Below are 21,265 nucleotides of genomic sequence, written 5' to 3' on the forward strand. Positions count from 1 at the left end.
CCTAAATTGTTTTTCATTTGTATCTTATTAGTTTCCTAGGGAAGATGAAGGTTAAACATCACAAAACTGAAAATTAGGTAGGCAACATGTCAAAAGAGGGTCAATATGCTCCTTGGAAATCCACTTTTTTACAAAATAAAGAAAATTAGGTAGGCAGCAAGTTGAAAGAGGGTCCTAATGCTCCTTAGAAATGCACTTCTACAAGATAACAGTATACTATTTCTAAACAAGGTTGAGAATATATATTTCTCTATTTCTTGAGATTATACGTTGATTCCCTTTTTCTCTTTACAAAGGAAGAGAATAATACAAAAGGAAAATAACAAAAAGGAAAGAGGAATATATACAGAATATACATAACTTCTAAGATATACAAAGAATATTTTATATTCAAAATACTTCTATTTCTACACTCCCCCTCAAGTTGGCTTGAAGATATCTTCCATGACAAGCTTACTCACATGTTTCTCAAATTGAGTTTTGTGTAATCCTTTCGTAAGAATATCAACCATTTGGTCAACTGTTGGAATGTAGAGCATACAAATTACTCCATTATTAATTTTTTTTTTAATAAAGTGTTTATCCACATTTACATACTTCATCATGTCATGGAGAACTGTATTATGAGCAATAGAGATTGCAACTTTATTATCACAGTAAACTTTAGCTGGTAGGGAAGTGGAGATCTTCCAAGTCTGATAAAAGCTTTTTTATCCACATGACCTCACAAATACCATGGGCAACTGCACGAAATTCGGGTTCAACACTACTTCTGGCTACCACATTTTGTTTCTTACTCCTCCAAGTAACAAGATTACCTCCCACATAGGTGCAGTATTATGATGTAGATCTTCTATCAGTTATACTGTCTGCCCAGTTTGTATCTGTATAAGCCTCTATATGAAGATGTCCACGTTTTCTAAAAAGTAGACATTTCCTAGGGGTTCCCTTTAGGTACTGCAGAATTCTATAGATAGCTTCAAAATATTATGAACCAGGTGAGTGCATAAATTGACTTACAACACTTACAGCAAAGGCTATGTCTGGTCGAGTATGAGATAGATAGATAAGTCTACCCACAAGTCTTTGATATTTCTCCCTTTCTACTACATTCTTAGCCTCGGTAGGTTGAAGTTTTAAGTTGGATTCAATGGGAGTTTCATCAACCTTACACCCAAACATTTCGTTTCACTGAGTAAATCCAGAATATACTTACGTTTGTTGACAAAGATCCCCTCCTTAGATCTTGAAAATTTCATCCCAAGAAAGTACTTTAGAGGACCCAAGTCCTTGATCTCGAACTCATGAGCTAATCTCCTCTTAAGCTCTTCAATCTCTCAATTGTCATCAACAGTCATTATTATATCATCCACATAGACAATTAAGATTGTTTTCTTACCGTTATTAGCGTGCTTGAAGAATAGTGTGTGATCTACTTGGCTCTGAATGTAACCATAGCTTTTCACCGCCTTTCCAAATCTTTCAAATCATGCTCTCGGATCATGCTCTCGGAGACTGTTTTAGATCATACAAGAATTTTTTTAAACAACATACCTTGTTTGTATCGAGGCTCTTCTCAAATCCTAGTGGAGGATCCATAAACACTTATTCTTCTAAATCACCATTTAGGAAGGCATTCTTTACATCAAATTGATGGAGAGGCCAATCAAAATTCATTGCAAGGGAGAAAATAACTCGAATGGAGTTTATTTTAGTTACTGGAGCAAATGTTTCTTGATAGTCGATGACATATGTTTGGGTGAATCCCTTAGCAATCAACCTTTCTTTGTATCTTTCTATGCTCCCATTTGCCTTTCATTTTATAGTAAGTACCCACTTACAACCTATCGTTGTATTGCCTTCGGTTTGCTCACAATCTCCCAAGTTCCATTCTTTTTAAGAGCACTCATTTCCTCCTGGACTGTTAATTTCCAATCTGGGTCACCAAGGGCATCTTAAATTGTTCTTGGGACATGCAGGTTAGAAATATTTAAAAGAAAGGCCTTATGATAATTAGACATTTTTTGGTATGACGGGTAGTTAGCAATTAGGTGTTTGGTACAAGATCTCCCTCATTTCGTAATAGCAATAGGGACATCAAGTTCGGATAAGTCAAATGAAGAATAATTTGAAGGAGTGAGTTTAGAGTTACCATGAGAAGAAGAAGTACTATTGAAAGTCCCATCATTCGAAGACATCGATTGTTCAATTTTTAGAGGAATATTCGGATTGATAGTATTCTTCAAGGTTTGCCTTCTCGTATAAAATTGAAGCTCCAATTTTGGAATATTTTGATCCATTTGTGGTAATTCTCCTCCTGGTTCCAATCCCATCACGCTAGGCACACCCTGTTCCACAATGTTTAGAACATTTATATCTTTGAGTTGTTTATCAGAGTGGAGGGGAGCACCAATTATGGTAGGACAAGGATCATAGAATTTTAAAGAATTATCCTCAACATTAGAATTCAAAAAATTATCTTCTTTCTCAATATGCTCCCCCTGAAGATGATTTTTGGGAAAGTAGGGTTGAGTTTCGAGGAAAGACACACCCATACTAATATAAGTTTGTTTGGTGATAGGATTAAAGCATTTGTACCTTTTTTTTATTTGGTGCATAGCCTAGAAGGACACATTTTTCAGCTCTGGGATCCAATTTGGAGCAAAATATTTGAGGACCATAAACAAAGCAAGTGCATCTAAAAACTTTTAAGGGTAACTCAGAATATATACGGCATAGAGGGAAGAGTTGTTTTAAAGAGTGTAAGGGAGTTTGAAATTGTAGAACATGAGTGGGCATACGATTGATGAGATAGAAGTGGATATTCATAGAAAACATGATGACCCTGACAACCTCTAATAGGTGTCGATTTTTTCGTTCAGCAATACTATTTTGTTGGGGAGTTTCACGGCAAGTGGATTGATGTAAAATTCATTTTTCTTTTAAAAGGACCCCCAAAGATTCATTAAAATATTCAGTGCCATTATCAAATCGAAGAATACAGATTTTTGTGTTAAATTGAGCTTCAATCATATGGAAAAAATCCTTGAAAGTTCTAGGCACATCTAATTTCTTTGCAAGTAATTAAACCCAACAAACTCAAGTATGATCATCAATAAAAGTAACAAACCAAGTTTTGCTAGACAAAGTTGAGACTTTAGAAGTGCCCCAAACATCACTATGTATCAAATAGAATGGTTTTGAAGGATAATAAGGTTTTAGAAGAAATTTAACACGATGATCTTTAGATAAATGACAACTCTCGCATTGAAATATAGAAGGATCCACTCTTTTAAACAACATAGGAAATAAATATTTCAAGTAAGGAAAACTAAGATGGCCTAGCCTAAGATGCCATTGCATTATTTGATTAGAAACAAAAGTAGAACTAATACCACTCAGCTCATCAGCTTTTTTATTGCGCAAGACATCTCATCCAAATAGTAGAGCCCGTTTATTTCTCTAGCACTGTCAATCGTCTTCCCGAAGTTCTGGGCTTGAAAAATGCAATAGGAATAAAAAAAGATAACACGACAGTTAGAGTATTTGGAGAGTTTACTAACAGATTGAAGATTGCAGGCAAGTTTAGGAACATGGAGTACTGATTGAAAGACTACAATCGGTTAACGAGACCTTTACCTGCAATAGGTGAAAGACTACCATCGGTTATTCTTATTTTTTTCATTATTAGAACAAGAAATATATGAGTTGAATAGATGCAATAAACCAGTCATATGATCAGATGTTCCTGAATCAATGATCCATGGAACAGATTGAAAAGAACTAAATAGGGTAAAGGAATTTCTACCTAAATAGGCCAATGAACAATTGGGTGTACCAGATGACAGATTAGGCTTTAGCAGTCGCAGAAGTTGATCAAGTTGCTCTTTGTTGAATGTTCTTGCATCAGCTTCATGGGCAGTAGGTTGGGATCGCTTCGATCTAGGCTTCCAATTGGCTGACTTGCCATGAAGCACCCAACAGGTCTCCCGAGTATGGCGTGGTTTATTGCAATGATCACACCAAACACGAGGCTTTTCTTTTGCCTTTCGTTGACCTGCAATATGCTATCCACCAGCATTACATCAACGGTCACGAGTGCTATATTTTTAGATGGCCCACTTTCACCACTCTTTTTCTTCCCCAACATAACCAATCTTCGGCTTTCTTCACGTCGAACTCCAGAAAAAGCTTCACTAAGAGACGAGAGTGGATTTCTACCGACGATCCTCCCTCAGACTTCATCATACTCAACATTGAGTCTAGCAAGAAACTTAAATACCCGATTAACATCGATCATTTTTTGATAATATTTGCAATCTTCTGTGTTTTTCACTCATGTATTAAAGAGATCCAAGTCCTGCCAAATATGCTTTAAAGAATTAAAACATATGGTGACAGTATCACTACCTTGTTGAATCTCACCAAGTTTCAAGTTGAGCTCGTAGATTTGGGATTGATTCCCCAAATCGGAATACATGGCAGTGACTTCATCCCATAGTTCCTTTGCTGTAGAGAAGCACATATAGTTCGAATTTATCTCTTCCTCCATGGAGTTAACAAGCCACGTCGTCACCATTGAATTCTCGGCATTTCAAATGTCATACAGTGGGTCTTTACTGTCTGGAGTTGATGTGGCGCCAATCAAATAGCTAATCTTTCCTCGACCTCGTATGTACATACGAATAGATTGCGACTAACGCAGGAAATTGGTACCATTGAGACGAATGGTCGTAATCTGGTCTTGAGAGGATTGGGATTCCTGGGTCGAAGTGACTGAAGATGCAGAGTCAGTCATGGTGGCTGAACAACCATATCAGGGTATGAGTGGTGGTGCAGTAGTCGGATTTGTACACAATGGCTGAATTTGGACACGCTAGCAGTGAAGGTGCCCAATCTAAACAATAGAGAACTAGACCTTATCTGGGTGACAGAGGCAACGAACAACAACTAAGGACGGCGGATAAGGGCGGCTCTGGTGTGCAATGCAAAGGCAACAAGTACAGCGACATGTGCGACGGATGGTAGTCGACCTTCGCGAGAGGCTAGGAGGCTGCGATCGTTCCAGAGGTGGGAACCCACTAGAGAACGACGACGACTGTACAGGTGGCAACGGTCGGGATAGCCGGATCTTAGAGGCGGGGGCTGGTGTAAGGGCGACAACAACCTGAGGATGCAGTGGTGGCAGTTCTAGGGTATAGCAGAGGAATAGAAGAAATTAGGGTTTCACAGTGGACGGTTGTGATTGAATCCCTAATTTCTGCTTTGATACCATCTAAACAAGGTTGAGAAAATATATTTCTCTATTTTTTGAGATTATACATTGATTTCCTTTTTCTCTTTATAGAGGAAGAGAATAATACAAAAAGAAAATAACAAAATAAAAAGAGTAATATACACAGAATATACATAGCTTCTAAGATATACAAAAAATATTATATATTTAAAATACTTTTATTTCTACACTGTTTTGTATGATATAACAGAACTTGTTTTAATCCTACAAGGTGGGTTGGCTACATATTTTTGTTTGCAAATCTGCTCTATCCGTATATCTTTTGTAAGGCTTTTACATCTCTTGTTATGTCTTAAAGAGTTTCCTATCGAATCCTTTTTGGTCTGCCTCTTACCTCTTTTACTAAAATTTCTTCCATTTGATCGATTCTTCTAATAACCAGTTCATTTATTGCTGGTCTTCTTTGGCTGCTGCCCAAAACATTTTAAATGCTGCTTACACATTTTATCTTGAATGGGCACTACTCCAATCTCATGATGGCAATTTGTTTTTAATTCTGTTTTTGGTTGTGTGGCTGCACGATCACTGTTACATCCTTACTGTATTCTATATGATAAGTTAAAATAAAATAGCTTTGAACGTACCTTAAGTTCTGATGATTTAATCTTAATACGGTACCCTTATTGCTTCCCATGTTAGGTTGTGTGAATATTGTGCTTGCATTGCCTCTTAACATAATCCACCTAACAGTGATCTGCAACCAATTACAACTGAAGGGTTGCTGTTGCTCTTTGAGGCATCAAAATCTTTATGGGCTATGGCAGCCTGAATTGAATTGTCTAAGGCATTCTCAATAGTTTGATTCATTTCTCTTAGTTGGATTCTTCTTGACACCCTAATAGGATCATTTTTTAAAATCCAACAAAAAACACGCCAGCCTCATCTTCTATTATTTATGTTAGCTTGAATGAGTTGAATAGCATGGTGGTGTTTGTATCTTGCTTATGGTTGAAATTTAGCAAAATTATATTATCTCGCCTTGTCAGAAATCTGGGCTTTTTCACTGTAGTCTTTCTGCTTGTAATTGTAGTTCTTAGTGAGATTTGGGATAGTTTGTTCTTTTTTCTTGCTTGGATAACTACCCGGTGGATATTTTAATGCCCCATGGGCTCCTTTAAAGCAAGGTTCTCATCGTTGTTGGCAACTACCATGATCCTTAATTTTCAGATGCTGCTTTTTTAATGTTTCTGTAACAGAGCACAACTGAGTTTTTTTTTATCTTTCTTTACTTGCGATTTTGTTTTTCCAGGGGAGTCATTTTAATGCGACTTGACCACACCGGGAAGATACAATCAGCTTCTTTGATATCAGCAACTGAGAGTGAGCCAGAGGAAATTGAAGCTGTTTCTAGTTTTAAATAAATCTGTTAGGAATAAGAATATCACTTCCTAGCATGTGACTTTGTTCGTTTCTGTTTTCTGTTTATTTTCATTTGTTGTTGTAGAATAGGCCAATGAGAAAAACCAAAAATGGAAAGCATCAGGGGTGGTGTTATGCCCCCATCCCGTTTACGGTTTTGACACATTGCTTGGGATCGCGGAAAGTGAGGCTGGTAGCTATTAGTATTTATTTTTGGAATTTTTGACAGGGTGATTAGGGGTGTTCTATTGTGTCCTATATTATTAGATTGGCCCTATATCGGACCAGATTGGAGCCAAATTTGGCTAAAGATTCGGACAAAAAATCGGACCGAATATGGGCAGGATACGACTGGCACAGGTCCAATTTACCTACACTGCATATATGCACTTGCAGTGTATATATGTAAGCACTAGAGTTGGCAATGGTTCGGTTTGGTTTCGATTTTTGTCAAAATCATAACCAAACCAAACTTAAATTACTAAAACCAAAACTTAATCATTACCCATTTGGTTTTTAAAAATTTAAAACCATAACCAAACCGTTCGGTTTCGGTTTGGTTTTGGTTTAACCATGATTTTTTTAGTTTAATCCATATCAACAAACAAAGACATAGCATTCATAAATTTTTTTGATAATTTCACAACAAATAAAGATAAATTCTAATAAAGTTATTTTATTCTTGCATAAAATTACAAAATTTATTGGATATAAAATCACATTTCTAAACCTACAATTGTTAAGATCAATAATTTAATATGTGCATAATTAAATTGTAATTTAAGCTAAAAAAAATTAATTACGAAAGTTAATACCTTCATCAACAACATTAATATATTTTTTGTAAATTAATGCATATCCATCTGAAATGAATGAGCCAATTCCATCTAACAAAATTATAAATATAAAAAATAAATTAATATGAAGAGAGATGAGGCAGAGAGCGAGAGGCAGCGAGGGTGAGAGAGATTGAGGGCAAGCGAGAACAAGAGGGGACGAGCCCTAGCGAGAGCAAGAGAGATCTAGCGAGGGCGAGTGAGAGTAAGAGAGATGTAGAGAGCGAGGGCGATTGGCGAGCTCGCGTGGAGGAGCAAGAGAAATAAGGCAGAAAAGGTTAGAGAGATTGAGGGCAAGTGAGAGTAGGGGCTGAGCCCTAACAAGAGAGATCCAGCGAGGGCGAGCGAGAGCAAGAGACATGCAGAGAGCAAGGGCAAGGGTGGGCGAACGAGCGAGAGGCAACGAGGGTGAGTGAGAGTGAGAGTGAGGTTGAGAGAGGAAGAAGAAAAGAAGGGGAGAAGGGTTTGCAAGCAAGGCAATTAGACTGGGATGGGCTAGCTTCAGGTGGGCAGGGTTGTATATAATATATATTATATATATATATTCGGTTTGGTTCGGTTACCCACCATTCGGTTCGGTTTCGGTTCGGGTTTTGGTTTGGTTTTAATGAAAATCATAACCAAATCATACCCATTGAAATAGTGTTCGATTTTTTCCCGAATCAAACCATTACCCAGTCAAACGATTTTTAACCGCGTTGACCGGTTCGGTTTCGGTTCGGTTCCCCACGGTTTCGGTTGCAATTTCCATCCCTAGTAACATTGTATATGTAGTATATTGCATATGCATTGTTGTGTGGATATATCTATACATATAACAGGGTATAAATCGTATTTATTTGGCCTTTGGTTTAGAATTAGGGCTGAATAGAAAATTAAACCAAAGACTGGACTGACCACTTGATATTAGGGCCATAAAGGTTTTAAGGTAGAAAGGGCATTTTCTAAACTGCTTGGTCCCCGTTCAGAACAAATATCATTATTGTATGGGAAGGCTTGGATACGTCATCCTGCCACCATCATTGCGTCACTCAGGTTGATTTGGTGATGGGTCGGTCCCTGCTTCTGGGTAGGATACGTCTCCTTCGGCTTGCTTAAACAGGGGTGAAGGTGGCTCTTTTGCTTAAGCAAGGGGGCTTTTCTTCACTCACCTGATTGGGTTGTCCCGCATACCAATATCCTTTTGGGGAAGTGAGTTAGCTTGAAGGGATTGTTAAATTAAGATAAAATGTTAGCAAAATCCCCAAAAAGGAAACATAAAACAGAGATTAAAAATTGGCAGTTTTAAGTTCTTAATATAGTTTGACGTTAATTAACATTTTATTTAATAACGTGAATTAACGGTTAAGGTAACAATAAGCAACTAATGTAATAATTAATTTTTTTTTATAACAGCAAAATTTAATAATGACTATTTTTTAAGAGTGTAATATTATAATAATAATTTACAAATTTTGTTTTGACATTTGAGGATAACAAAATATGTGGGCATATGTGAATGCTGCATGCAATTCACCCCTCCCCTTAATCCAACCACGACCTTTTACTCCCACCTTTAGGCATCAACGTTGGCTCTTCTTACAATTTTGTTTCAACGTCGGGACAGAGTTACTGATGGCTACAATAACCAGACAAAAGTGGTTTTTCTCAACTGTGGCCTTGCAATGACGGCGATGGAAATGCGATGTTTTTATGCAAAAATATATAAACGAAATGTAGTTTCCCAACAACTGGGTATAAGCTTAAAATTTGCAGATATGAACTAAAAAAGAAGAAAAATTTTGATAGAGGCAGTGTGCATTTTTGGGTGAGAGGTGCGGTGGATTGGTGGCAACTGTAGCACCTCATATCCCAATCACTCCCCAAGTGATTCGTGTTGAGCCTTATGCCTTGTTGTTGGGTCTTCAAGTTGCTAGTGAGTAGTGAAATGGGTTCCATTTTGTTATAATTGAAGGGGATTCATAAGTAGTAATTAGTATTATCCATTTGCGGCATTAGAACATCTCCAAGGAGGAGTGTTATTTTGGGGTGCTATTTTAGTATTTTACAACTTTGAATAGTGTTATGGCACTTTTAAATTTTACATCTGCTCCAATGGCAGATTGCAAATATAGGTGCCATTTTAATATTTTTTATTAAAAAATATAATTAAAAATTTAAATTTCAAAATTCAAATTTTGATCGCTGAAATTCAAATTTCAAAATTCAACCATTGAATTTGAAATTTTAAAATTTAACCGCCAAAATAAAAATTCAAAAATTTTAAATTCATCTATAAATATGATAATCTTTTTCATGTTTTCATTCATCTATATTACGTTTTCTCTCTAAAATCATTCATCATCTCATATTTGCATTCATCCATCAATATGAATCGTTATCCTAATATTTTAGGAGGGATCGTCAATATTGAGGAAGAAGATGATGATCAATTAGATATGCTGTATGATTCAACCAGAAGGTCAGAAGGATCTAATCGTGGACGGGTAAGAAGGCATCGTGGTTCTATTCCAGGCCGTAGAACAATTAATCGTGGTAGAGTTGAAGGCCACGAAAGACTCTATCGTGACTATTTTGCAACCCCTTGTGTATATGAAGGGTTTTCTTGAAGGAGATTCCGAATGAGTCGTCATCTTTTTCTTCGAATTGCAAATGAAGTTGAACAACACGATCCATATTTCATCCAAACAACAGATGCTGTTGGAGTTCTTGGTTTGTCATGCCTTCAGAAGATAACAGCTGCTTACAGAATTCTTGCTTACGGAACATCGACAAATTCTGTGGATGAATACATCAGAATTGGAGAAAGTACTACCATACTTAGTCTAAGAAGGTTTGTGAAAGTTGTTATTGCAGTGTTTGACGACCATTACTTGAGGCCACCAAACAATAGCGATATTACTCGATTGCTACAGATAGGGGAACAACGTGGCTTTCCCGACATGTTAGGGAGTATTGATTGCATGCATTGGAAGTGGAAAAATTGTCCAACCGCATGGCAAGGTATGTATACTGGTCATTGTCATGAACCAACAATCATTTTGGAAGCTGTGGCTTCTCAAGATCTTTGGATATGGTATACATTTTTTGGGCTTCCTGGTTCGCTGAATGACATAAATGTTCTAGATAGGTCCCCTATTTTTTCATTATTAGCAAATGGTCATACTCCTCCAGTAAACTATACAATTAATGGCCATGAGTATACAATGGGAAATTATCTAGCTGATGATATTTATCCAAACTGGTCGACATTTGTAAAAACAATTCCCTGCCCACAAGGTTTGAAGAAAAAACATTTTGCTAAAGCATAAGATTCGGCAAGAAAAGATGTAGAGCGGGCATTTGGGGTACTTCAAGCCCGTTTTGCAATCGTGCGTGGACCAGTACGCTTTTGGGATGAAGAAACACTTGCAGATATTATGAAAGCGTGCATAATAATGCATAACATGGTCATTGAGGATGAAGGAGATATTGGTAACAATGACTTTGATGGAAGTGATGCAAATCCACCTGTAGAAGTGTTGCATGCCTATACACCAGAATTGGAAGACTTCATGCAAACCCATTGTCAGATTAGGGACACTGTAACTCATTCTCAACTACAATCAGATCTTATCGAGCATTTGTGGGAACGCCATGGCGAAGAATAATTTTTTCAATTTTAATTTCAAGTTGTATTTTCAATTTCAATTTCAATTTCAAGTTGTATTTTCAATTTCAATTTCAATTTTAAGTTGTATTTTCAATACCAATGTCAATTTATAGGTGTCAAAAGGGCCGGCCCGGCCCGGCCCGGTCCGGCCCGAGCCGGCCCACTGGCTTTTTAAACGGGCCGGGCCGGCCCTTTTACTAAAAGGGCCGGGCCGGGCCCGGGCCCTTTTGTCGTGGATAGGGCCCGGCCCGGCCCACGGCCCCCCTACAAAAGGGCCGGACCGGGCCGGGCCGGGCCAGCCCGTGGGCTGGAGGGCCGGGCCGGGCCCTTAGCCCACAGGGCCTAGCGGGCCCAGCCCAGTGGGCCCGGCCCCTTTTTTTTCTTTTTTTTTTAAATATTTTTTTAAAAATAATACATATAATATATACATATATAAATATCAAAATAATACATATATAAAAATTAATTTGTTTCTTTTAAAAATATTTTCTATCTTAATTCTTAAGTTTTAAATATTATTTCATTATTTTATATTTCAAAATTCTATATGCCTTATAATTTTTCTTGTAAATTGATATGAAAAATAATGTACATATAAAAAAGAGAATGTTTATTTATAATTTAAATATATAAAAATTTTAACTTAAAAATTTTAAATAAATTGATGGTTATTATTTATATATATTGTGAAATTAATTTTTTTAGTATCAAATATCAATAATTACTAAAAAATAACAAAATTAAAAAAAAATAAGTAAGGGCCTCATGGGCCCGGCCCATAAGGGCCACGGGCCGGGCCGGGCCGGGCCCTTAGACGGGCCGGGCCGGGCCGGGCCGTGGGCCCAATTTCTTTGGCCCAGCCCGGCCCCCCAATGGGGGCCGGGCCTGGCCCGGCCCGTTTGAACAGTAACGGGCCGGGCCAAAGCCCGGCCCATCACGGGCCGGGCCGGGCGGCCCGCGGGCCGCCCGGCCCTTTTGACACCTCTATGTCAATTTCAAGTTGTATTTTCATTTCCATTTTCAATTTCAAGTTGTATTTCAATTTCACAAGTACTTTCATAACAATCAAACTCTAATTTCAATTTCAAGATTTTTTAGTCAATTTCAAAAATATTTTCATAACAATCAAACTTAATACATAGTTTTTCATTAATAATAACGACATAATAAATAATGACTAAAAAGTAAAACCCCGCTTTTTCATAATCTCCATCTTCAAGTTATTCCAATATGCTGCAAAAATTGGGTCCATACCAGTAATGTCAGTTTCCATGATCTTCATTTCATATTGCCATTCATTATTCTTTTCTTCAACTTCTATCTTCTTTCTTTGAACTTCTAATTGCATTTCTTCAATTTCTAACTGTTTACGATGTTGCTCCAATGCTATCTCCTGTTGAGCAAACATTTTCTCATGTCCCTCCGCTTTTTGTCGTTCCACTTCCATTCTTTGATTCCAGTGGTGATAATCTAGTATATCTTCAGCCCCGGTTTGCTTCTCTTTATTTTTAAGTTGTTTCTTCGAAGCTTTTCTGCCCAATGGCCTATTGAGGTTGGGAGTAGACGATGGTTCAATGTCATCCCCTAAATGTGGAGTTGAATAACAAGATTCAACATGATTTGATTCAGTAGGACTACCAGTTGAATGGATTTTTGCTCTTTTGTTGCTGGTGAGATTATCAGTCCATTTTTGCTCCATTTTCAAGATATTCCAACAATGCTCATATTGAAATGGTCTTCCAATAATCTTGGCAAACATTTCTTTAGCTTCATCAACCTGAAAAACATATGAAATCATTAAATCAATAGTTCAAATATTAAATCATAGTAGTGTCTATCTAAAAAAAAACTCAATCATTACATTATTTTGCTCGGTGTGTCCACTTTGTCACAGTCTTTCAATTTGACTATAAAAACCGACAAATTTGGCACATTTTGCATTTATATCAATCCAACGACTTTTAATAGAAGCTTGCGAACGTTCTTTTTGATTGCCTCCATGAGGTTCTAAGTATTTCAATATTCTATTCCAGAAAGTACCACCTTGTTGTTCATTTCCAATAATTGCATCTTTACTCGTGTTAAGCCACGCAGATACAATTAATTTATCTTTTTCTCGAGAGAAGTTCTTCGTTTTTTGCGATTTTCTCACTTTTGGAACGACTTCATCTTATACTGACGCCAATATTGCGGGATTGGACCGCATAGTATCATCATATAAATCGGTGTTACTCATAAGCAAATCAGTGAAAGAACCGTCAAATTGAGAATCCATCTAAAAAACAATTAAAAAATATAATCAATTTAAAGAATGAGCATAAAATAATAAATTAAAATAAATTCTAACAATTAATTTAAATTCTAACAATTAACTAAAATACTTATTTTAAATAAAAATCAAAATATATAATTCTAACCTAAAAATATCAATTTAAATTCTAACAATTAACTAGAATAAAAACATTTATATATATGATTAATAATTAATTAACTAAAACAAAACATAACAATTAACTATAATTAATATATATAATTCTAATAATTAACTTTCAATAATTGTTTTACAACTCCCCACATATTGTTTAAATATTTATAATTAATTTATATATATTTATATATAACAACATAAACATTTATAATTAATTTATATATATATTATAATATAGTTGGACACTCCAGAGCCTTCTTCTAGCAAATCAATTGTAAACATTTTAATAATTATATACATATATATTATAAGATATTTGGGCGTCTCCAGAACTTTCCTTCCTCCAAATCAATTGTAAATATTTATAATGATTATATATTTATATATTATAACATACCTTGGCCTCTAGAAGTTTCTCCTCCGCAAATGAATTGCTGCCCTCGCTTTTGACGCAATCCAGGAGCCTTTATCTTCTCTTCTCTAGAAATTAATTTCAGTTGCTCACAGCTCGCTCTCTCGCCCTTGCAATCCAGAAATTTTATTTTTTTTTGCAAATCAATTGCTCTGCTCACAGCTCGTCCTTGTCCTCCCCTTCGCTGGCACTGTTTTCCCTCGCCTTGTTCTTCTTCTCACTCAGTGTTGTTCGCCCTCACAGAAGCCTCTGGTATCCCTTGCTCAGCCCGTCTCCTCTGTTCAAGTAATTATATATATATATACATAATGTAAAATATAGCCGTTAATTTTTTTACCGTTGGTGAAATGCAATCTCTGATTTTCTCTTTCCAAAAGTTACAAAAATGGCACCGAATGAGAGAAGTTGCCATTTTACAACCTCATTTGCCACTCCCGTTGGAGTGAATATTTTGTATTTTCAGGTGCCATTTCGGCAGTTACACCGATGGCACCCCTAATGGCAACTTCCGTTGGAGTTGCTCTTAGGAAAACTTCAATTTTCTTTTTGGCCATTTTCTTTAGGTTAGAAATTGTTTTTTTTTCTCTGTTTTGGTGCGTTCATAGAAGATGGGGTTGCCAACAATGTGTAAAGCGGCCTAAGTGTCGCAGTATAAAGGAAATCCACAGCAATTCGCACATGGTTGAAAGCCATGATACGATATTTTGACTCAATAGATGAACGAGATAAAGTGCATTAGATACGGGACCAAAAGAAAAGACCATAAAAACATAACTTTTGAGGTACTTAGAACATGAATAGTAACATTGACATGAGGTTTTCATGGGAAATGTATAAACTAGATCAGATGGTGCACAAAGTGACTAATATCGGATCGAGTTATATTTATGTATAACAATCGATCAATTAGTCTACGAAACTAATATGGATTGGAGAGAAGCTTCCCTTCATTAGGTGAAATATGGAGGCCTTGTGACAAAGAAGAAGAAAAAGCTTTTGTGTCCTCTAAGCCTACATCCTATATAACATCCAAGATAAATTTATGTTGACTTATGAAAGTACCCAAGTTAGATCGAGCAATTTCAATGCCCATAAAGTATTTAACAAACCTAAGATCTTTGATAGTGAATTTAGCACTACTGCTTAACCAGATGGAGATCATCCATATCATTACCTATTAAAAAAAGCATCATTCACATAAACAAGTAATGCAATGAAATGAATGTGAGACTGTTTAATGAATAAGCAGTGATCATGTGGTGATTGATGAAACACAATGTTGAATAGGAAGAAAATTTATTCAAGGTTCAACTACCTAGACGCTTGTTTCAAGCCATAAATGAAATGTTTAAGCAAATAAACTTGGCCTGGTGCAACTTTGGAGTAACCAAGGGGTGGCTACATAAATACTTCTCCATTGAGAAAACCATGAAGAAAAATGCTGTTGATATCTAGTTAACAAATAGGCTAACCTTTTATCATTGCTGAGGCAAGAAGAATCCTCGCAAGGACCATCTTAGCAATAGGCTAGAAGCTATCTTTAAAGTCTAAAACTTTCATTTGATTATACCCTTGGTAACCAAACAAGCTTTGTAATGATTCGTTGTGTCATCAGGGTTATATTTTACTTTCTAAACCCATTTGCAAGCAATGGTTTTTTTTCCTTTGTGTAGATAAGTAAGTGTCCAAGTTCTATTAAGTTCCATTGCCTCCAATTCAATATTCATTGTAGCAATCCAATTAGGTTTAAAGGATGCTTGATGAGAGTTAGACGGTTCTTTGAGAATAGAGATATTTTTGAGAAAGGTAGTGTAGATAAGAACAAATTGAAAATAGTGAGAATAAACAGTGGTTGAGGTGTTAACTAGATGACATGAATCATTGGAGAATGAAGTTGATGAAGTAACAGGTGATAGAACAGTAGGAATTGTCACATTAGGAGCTGTGAGTTTTAAAAGGGAAAAGATGTTCACCAAAACCAACATTGTGAATAATAAATATCCTTTTTATTGGTCTCTTAGGCTCTGGGCATTCAAGATGAAGGGTGAATTAAGTGATTAATTTTTTTTTTAATTTTAATAAATATTTTTAATTAATAACTAGTTCTTGACCCGTGCAATACACATGATACAATATCAACAAATATATATATAAGATAATAGTTCAAAATATGAAATGAACATTATTTATCTGTTTGAAGAATTAACGTTGAAATCATCATTAACCATATTTATCTGTTATTTAATGTGTCTAAGATATATTTTTTTATTTTTTAATTCTTAAATATTTATCTGTTATATTCAATAAATTAAATAATTTATTTTTTGATGTATTTGAACTGTTGTATTCAATAAATTGAATAATTTATTTTTTTGATGCATTGAAACATGTTGTATTCAACAAATTGAATAAATCATTATTGAATAATTCATTTTTTGATGCATTGGAACCTATTGTATTCAATAAATTGAATGTAAACACATTTGGTAATAATTATTGCTTGAAGAATTAACGTTTAAACCATCATTAATCATATTTATCTGTTGTTTAATGTGTCTAAGATATTTTTTTTATTTTTTAATTCCTAAATATTCATCTTCTATATTCAATAAATTGAATAGAGATATTATATATTATTATATTATATAATAATAAGATAATTTGTTGTGATTTAATTAATACTTTAAGTGTCTATTCATATTTCTCATAAATAGTATTTATTTTTGATTGATTGATGGATTAATTAAATATTTAATATTCACAAAATAATGTATTGGAAAACCCATGATTAGCATTGAAAAACTCATGTATTTAAAATTCATTATTAATTTTACAGTAATTAGTATTTATTATTTTAAAATAATTAAAAATTTTAAATTATTAATACAAATTACTAAATGCAATAAGTACTAAATCCAAATTATTAATACAAGTTTTGGGGGGAATTTTTTTTTCAGACTATCCTACTTTTATATATATAAATAAATATATTATATATTAATATATTATATAAATATAAAATAATTTTTTGTGACTTAATTAATACTTTAAATGTCTATTCATATTCCTCATAAATAGTATTTATTTTTGATTGATTGATGGATTAATTAAATATTTAATATTCACATAATAATGTATTGAAAAACTCATGATTAGCATTGAAAAACTCATGTATTTAAAATTAATTATTAATTTTATGATAATTAGTACTTATTATTTCAAAACAATTAAAAATTTTAAATTATTAATGCAAGTTTTGGGGGAATTTTTTTTCTAGACTATCCTACTTTTATATATATAAAGATATTATATATTATTATATTATATAAAGATAAGATTTTATTTAATAGATAATTTCCTGTCACTTAATTAATACTTTAAGTGTATTCATATTCCTTATAAATAATATTTATTTTTGATTGATTGACGGATTAATTAAATATTTAATATTCATATAATAATGTATAGGAAAAACCATGATTAGTATTGAAAAACTCATGTATTTAAAATTAATTATTAATTTTACAGTAATTAGTCCTTATTATTTCAAAATAATTGAACATTTTAAATTATTAATGCAATAAGTACTAAATGCAAATTATTAATGCAAATTTTGGGGGAAATTTTTTTTTCAAACTATTCTACTTTTATATATATATAAAGATAGAATTTTATATAAATGAACAATTTTATGTAACTTAATTAATAATTTAACTATCTATTCATATTACTCATAAATAGTATTTATTTTTTATTGATTGACAGATTAATTAAATATTTAATATTCACATAATAATGTTTTAGAAATCCTATGATTAGCATTGAAAAAGTCAGTGTATTTAAAATCTATTATTAATTTTACAATAATTAGTACGTGTTATTTCAAAACAATTAAAAGATTTAAATTATTAATGCAATAAATACTAAATGCAAATCATTGATACAAGTTTTTGGAAAAAAATTTATTACTACTTATTATTTCAAAGCAATTGAAATATTTAAATTATTAATGTAAATTATAAAATACAAATTATTAATGTAATAAGTATTAATTGCAAATCATCAATGCAAGTTTTAGAGAGAAATTTCTTTTTTCAAGACTATTCTACTTTTATATATATAAAGATTATATATAATATTTATATTATATTATATAAGGATAAAATTTTATATAAATGAATAATTTTCTGTGACTTAAATTATTAGTTTAAGTGTCTACTCATATTACTCCTAAATAGTATTTATTTTTGATTGATTAACGGATTAATTAAATATTTAATATTTACATAATAATGTATTGGAAAACTCATGATTAGCATTGAAAAACTCTGTATTTAAAATTTATTAAAAATTTTACAATAATTAATACATATTATTTCAAAATAATTGAAAGATTTAAATTATTAATGCAAATTACAAAATATAAATTATTAATGCAATAAGTACTAAATGTAAATCATTAATGTAAGTTTTGGGGGAAATTTTATTACTATTTATTATTTCAAGGCAATTGAAAAATTTAAATTATTAATGTAAATTATAAAATACAAATTATTAATGCAATAAGTATTAATTGTAAATCATTAATGCAAGTTTTGGGGAGAAATTTATTTTTTCAAGACTATCCTACTTTTATATATATAAATATTTTATTGAAAAATATATATTTGATAAATATAATAAATTATGTTTGAGAATAATAATAAATGTAAGCTACCAGATATAGTAAAAATAAATAAAATAAGGCACAAGACAATTTATAGTGATTCGATATTTTCACACACACCTAATCCACTTTCCCAAAGTCTAACCACCGTTGAGATCCATTAAACCAATTTCACTAAGGTTTCCACAATAGTTCACCTTAAAAACTAGATATACACTTAGATTACAACGAATTATAAACAGCCATTACACCAAGATTTTCATCATATTTTGTGTTAGAAACTAGATTCACCTAAATTTTAATGGTTTTAGGAAACCTATACAATCCACAAGGGTAATTTAATATTTACAAATAATTTGTCTACACTTAGACACAAATAAATAATTAAGAACAAATTGAGAATATTAGATTTGTCGTAGAAGATTTGAAAAACTTTTATTCTCTTGTCTTGTGACTCTTCGATTGATGTGCAATGACAATTCAAGAGCATCAGATTGTTTGGATGATAGCTTCAGACCGATCTTTTGGGTGCTTTGAATATGCAATGGAAACACTTTGATGTTTCAAAAATGAGTTTGGGGGTATTTATAAGAATTCTAAAAAATATTATTCGAAACGGTCGTATTTACTGTTTACAACGGTCGAATTACTATTCACGATAGTTGTAATATTGTAGCGACAGTAAAAAAATTAATTTTTTGTCCAAATTTGAAGAAAAATATTCGTATGAATTTTCGCTTACTTGAAAAAATAATTTGAATAGAAAATACTAATTTTGATAATACATATATTAATAAATTAATCAAAAATAATTAAGTACAAAATATTATTTTTGTTAATTGTTAAAACTTTATTGAAAATTAAATAGAGCAAGTTACCTTAACATTCTCCCTTTTTTTGATGATGACAAAAACATGATTTTTGAGATAATTAATTTGATATAAAATATTTTGATCCCTCCTTTAATTTTATACTATAAGTTTCCCCTTTTAAAAATACTGATTGCATAAGTAAATAAAATAATTTAGATTTAACTTAATAAATTAATAGATGAAATATTTCATAAAAAATAAATTAAAAAGAGCAAACATGTTCTCATTGATTGCAACTGAGTCTAGAATAGTTGTCAACAATGGTTAAAAAGTAATTGGCTCCAAAATTTGAGAAAATATGGTAAGACCCCATAAGTTGACCTGAACTAGTTCTAAAATGATTTTGGATATGAAAGTGCATTGTGAAAATTTGAAATGAGGGTTGTTTAGCTAAAAGGGGCACTTAGCAACAATGATTTTTAGAGGTGAAATGTTTTAAATAAGGAATGTGTGTTATTTTGGAAGTAGATATATGCTTAAGTCTCGCATGCTACGAAGCAAAAAAAGATTCAACGATCCAAGATGTAAAGCTTGCCCTTCAAACGTCTCACTAGTATGATTTTTGATGTGGCATCACCTAAAATTTTCAGAATACCCTTACGCTCTAATAGTCTCGCTTGTCATGTGGATCGCTTGAGAGACTGACATGTGCCAAGTCAACAATCTCGAGGGAGCTTGAAAAATTCGGGATGAGCCGCAAGACCCGTTCCAACTTGACCGAGATCCTTGGGAGTTGTACCCCCGCTCATCACAGGTTTATCTCAACTATTCCATAACGGGTCCGCCTATAAAAGACAAGAGTCCTCACTAGGTATGACCAAGCTCTACAATTCTCACATTTATTACGACTTGCATTTATTCTATTGATTTGAGTGTCGAAGTCCACCCCAGGGACCCTAGTCCTGCTACTGCGTTGTCTTGCAGGTTCTATCACCGAGGTCCGACATCGCCAAGTCCGAGGTTCAATTCTTAAGATTCATTGACAAAGGTGACACGTGGTGGTCGGTCTCAAAAATCATCATCAATTTTATTATTCTTCAAGTCTTGAATTGAGCACTCACAAGAAAAGAAAATCACAGGTGCATGTCTCAAAGAAATTTATTGATATAAAGGAAATTAAATTGAAATAAGGGTATATAAAACACATCTTGAAAAGGTAATGTCTATTTATAATAGTTAATACAACTACTCATTGCCATTTAGAGATAATACAGTTAATATATTGATTAACTAAATTGATTGCAATTCATAGTCTAACTAACAAACTAAAATAATAACAGATTAACTGTGATATTCTCCATACCTAATATCGTATTTAGCAAGATTTTTTCCTCTTTAATGTTTCGTCTCAACATTTCTTCTTAATTTTTAATACTTTTTCAGTTTATCATTGTAGACTAATTTTATTTTGTCAAGTTGATGTTGTAACGAATTAAATCCTCCCACATTGTTGACAGAATTACAACATATAAGGGCTTAATTGGAATTACAAATATAGTATAAGGGTTTATCAGTACTTTTTTTGTTTTAAGGGAAATTATATTTGCAACAACTATTTTTACTCTTCACAGCAACTTTCTAATAAAAATAACACTTGTTATACGCAGCATCACTCAATTACTCTATGCAGAATATTATTTTCCCAAAATACCCTCTTAACATTGCAATCATCACACACAACCTTTCCATAGACATTTTTTCTCTCAAATCTCACAACCTTATTTTTTCTCAAATTGTTGGTGCT

At 33.2% G+C, this 21,265-nt stretch overlaps 2 protein-coding genes across 19 annotated transcripts in view; both read left to right on the forward strand.

Annotated features, from left to right (window-relative positions):
- Nucleotides 1-6,876, forward strand: part of LOC127801278 (DNA gyrase subunit A, chloroplastic/mitochondrial) — a 63,748-nt gene extending 56,872 nt beyond the window's left edge. For all 18 annotated transcript variants that reach the window (XM_052336224.1, XM_052336234.1, XM_052336231.1 and 15 more), the window contains exon 27: nt 6,546-6,876. In XM_052336224.1, coding sequence (XP_052192184.1) covers nt 6,546-6,657 — 112 coding nt within the window. In that variant the 3' untranslated portion in view covers nt 6,658-6,876. The remainder of the gene's footprint in view (nt 1-6,545) is intronic.
- A 3,236-nt stretch (nt 6,877-10,112) lies between these two features.
- Nucleotides 10,113-11,141, forward strand: LOC127801506 (uncharacterized). Its single transcript, XM_052336716.1, has 2 exons — nt 10,113-10,770; nt 10,876-11,141. The coding sequence occupies exons 1-2, from the start codon at nt 10,113-10,115 to the stop codon at nt 11,139-11,141; spliced, it is 924 nt and encodes a 307-aa protein (XP_052192676.1).
- The last annotated feature ends 10,124 nt before the right edge of the window (nt 11,142-21,265 follow it).

Source organism: Diospyros lotus, chromosome 5 (assembly GCF_014633365.1).
Source record: "Diospyros lotus cultivar Yz01 chromosome 5, ASM1463336v1, whole genome shotgun sequence".
NCBI classification, from domain to species: domain Eukaryota; kingdom Viridiplantae; phylum Streptophyta; class Magnoliopsida; order Ericales; family Ebenaceae; genus Diospyros; species Diospyros lotus.

Coding starts and splice junctions, on each gene's coding strand:
- LOC127801506 (XM_052336716.1), top strand. CDS start 10,113: ATGAGTCGTCATCTTTTTCTTCGAATTGCAAATGAAGTTGAACAACAC. Junction 10,771..10,875: donor AACAATTCCCTGCCCACAAG/GTTTGAAGAAAA, acceptor TGCGTGGACCAG/TACGCTTTTGGGATGAAGAA.